Here is a 1,794-nt window from a genome sequence, read left to right as displayed (position 1 = left end):
ATATTCAGTAGCGGGTATATTCGGAGGATACATTGCCTGTACAGCCATGGCGATGACGAGCGACCGCAGATTGAAGAGGAACATTCAATCGTGTCCGCTCGAACGCATCAAACGACTCTACGATAATTGTGATGTAGTTTTGTATGACTGGATCGAATCGGAAAATAGACCTGGTCAAGAGGTGGGCCTCATAGCTCAAGACCTTGTCTCAGCCCATCTAACCGATTTAATCAGTGTTTTCTATCGCGACGATATTCAGGAAGGCGAAGACCCATCGTTTGAACCTGCCAAAACACAACTTAACGTTGATTACAGTCGAATTGCAGCATACAATATGAAAATGATTCAACATCTTTTGGATCGAATTGAGGAATTGGAAGCAAAGGTATCATCTCTAATATAGACCATGCCATTCACATTTCGTATTTCGAAGAGAAAAGACAAGAAATATGATGCTGTGTTTGATGATGGTCGAGTTGTATCTTTTGGTGGTATTAAGCGGAATGGTGAACCTTATCAACAGTATCGAGACATCACGCCATTGAGAGCATTCAGTAAGTACGACCATGGTAATATTGAACGAAAACAGCGATTTTATAGAAGACATGGACCTATCGATACTTCGAAACCATACACCGCTTCTTGGTTCTCAAAAACTTTTCTTTGGTAACGTATAGACCAGAGTTCTAATAACCATGGGTTGCGGACCAAGCAAAGAGCTAAAAACTAATTTAACAACTGATGAACCAGGTCAAATCGTTGAATCAACACTTCTGCGGGCCGATCAAATTGTGGTTCTGGGAGATAGCGTTTTCCTACCTACGAAAAATGATAAAGGAGAGTCAGCTATCATTGAAATATCAGTGAATCAGAAAAAAATAGAGATTTACAAGGGATACAAGAATCGCCTGGTAAGAGAAGGAATTTCTCTTTAAAGAACTGACGTTAAATAGCGAAGGTATTCACAGTTTTATTTTTTTCTTACTTGTGTAAGCCCATACTCTTCCTCCTTCTGTCTGAGTCGATGCATCAACCTTCCTTATGGACTTATCAAGGTCAGTAGCCCAAACAGCTGCCTGAGTCTTCTGTGGGCGGTCATGAATGATAAGATTTTTCATGATAGCTTTTAGCTCGGCTACGTTGAGATCAGCGTTGTCTCCATAGCTACCAGCTGAGCTGGAAATAATTCGGGGGTTGAAAAAGAACATGTTTCTACAGTAGTCGCGTGATAATTTTCTTGAACTCTTTATCATTAATCATTCGATTGCTGTACATATCCACACTAAGCGATTTAAGTTGCTTAATGATTGAAAGATTATCATTACCGAGTTCGAGCTCACCTTTTAGCTTATCATATTCAGCTTTTAGAGCTTCTAACGGATCCTCAACCCGATCATGGAAATTGTACTGAAGATGAGTAATCGCGAGAATCTCCTTGAAAAGCTTTTTATCATCGATACTGAGCTTGTCGTACTCTGCCTGATCGATATGCTGCTTGAAGGCGAGAGTTCGAATCATTGACTGTAGCGGATCACTGGTTACGCGCTTTGGTCCGCACTTGCGTCGATTCGGCTGAACAATAACCAGAGTTTTGTTATCAAGATCGGGGATCCGAATGTACTTCGAACCGAGCTGACGATAGATGTATGCTGATGGGGTGGCTAAACCTTGGATCTCATTGAGGTTGTATGTTCTCCCGCGACGGACAACTCCTTCAAGCGGGGCGACACCAGCACCTCTTAACCCACGACCCTGAAGCTTCCTCTTAACCCCTAACCCCACGCCTGTCGTCCT

At 42.3% G+C, this 1,794-nt stretch overlaps 1 protein-coding gene across 1 annotated transcript in view; it reads right to left on the bottom strand.

Annotated features, from left to right (window-relative positions):
- Positions 1–1,518, bottom strand: part of PHALS_06609 (hypothetical protein F444_20559) — a gene marked incomplete at both ends in the record, with an annotated part of 2,625 nt that extends 1,107 nt beyond the window's left edge. Inside the window, 2 exons of the mRNA XM_024719928.1 lie at positions 986–1,176; positions 1,244–1,518. Of these exons, the coding sequence (XP_024585178.1) occupies positions 986–1,176; positions 1,244–1,518 (466 nt within the window). The remainder of the gene's footprint in view (positions 1–985; positions 1,177–1,243) is intronic.
- Between the last annotated feature and the right edge of the window lie 276 nt (positions 1,519–1,794).

This window comes from Plasmopara halstedii (genome assembly GCF_900000015.1).
Source record: "Plasmopara halstedii genome assembly, contig: Scaffold_3060, whole genome shotgun sequence".
Classification (NCBI taxonomy): domain Eukaryota; phylum Oomycota; class Peronosporomycetes; order Peronosporales; family Peronosporaceae; genus Plasmopara; species Plasmopara halstedii.
The sequence above is the reverse complement of the archived record's forward strand: the minus strand, read 5'-3'. Positions and strand labels throughout refer to the sequence as shown.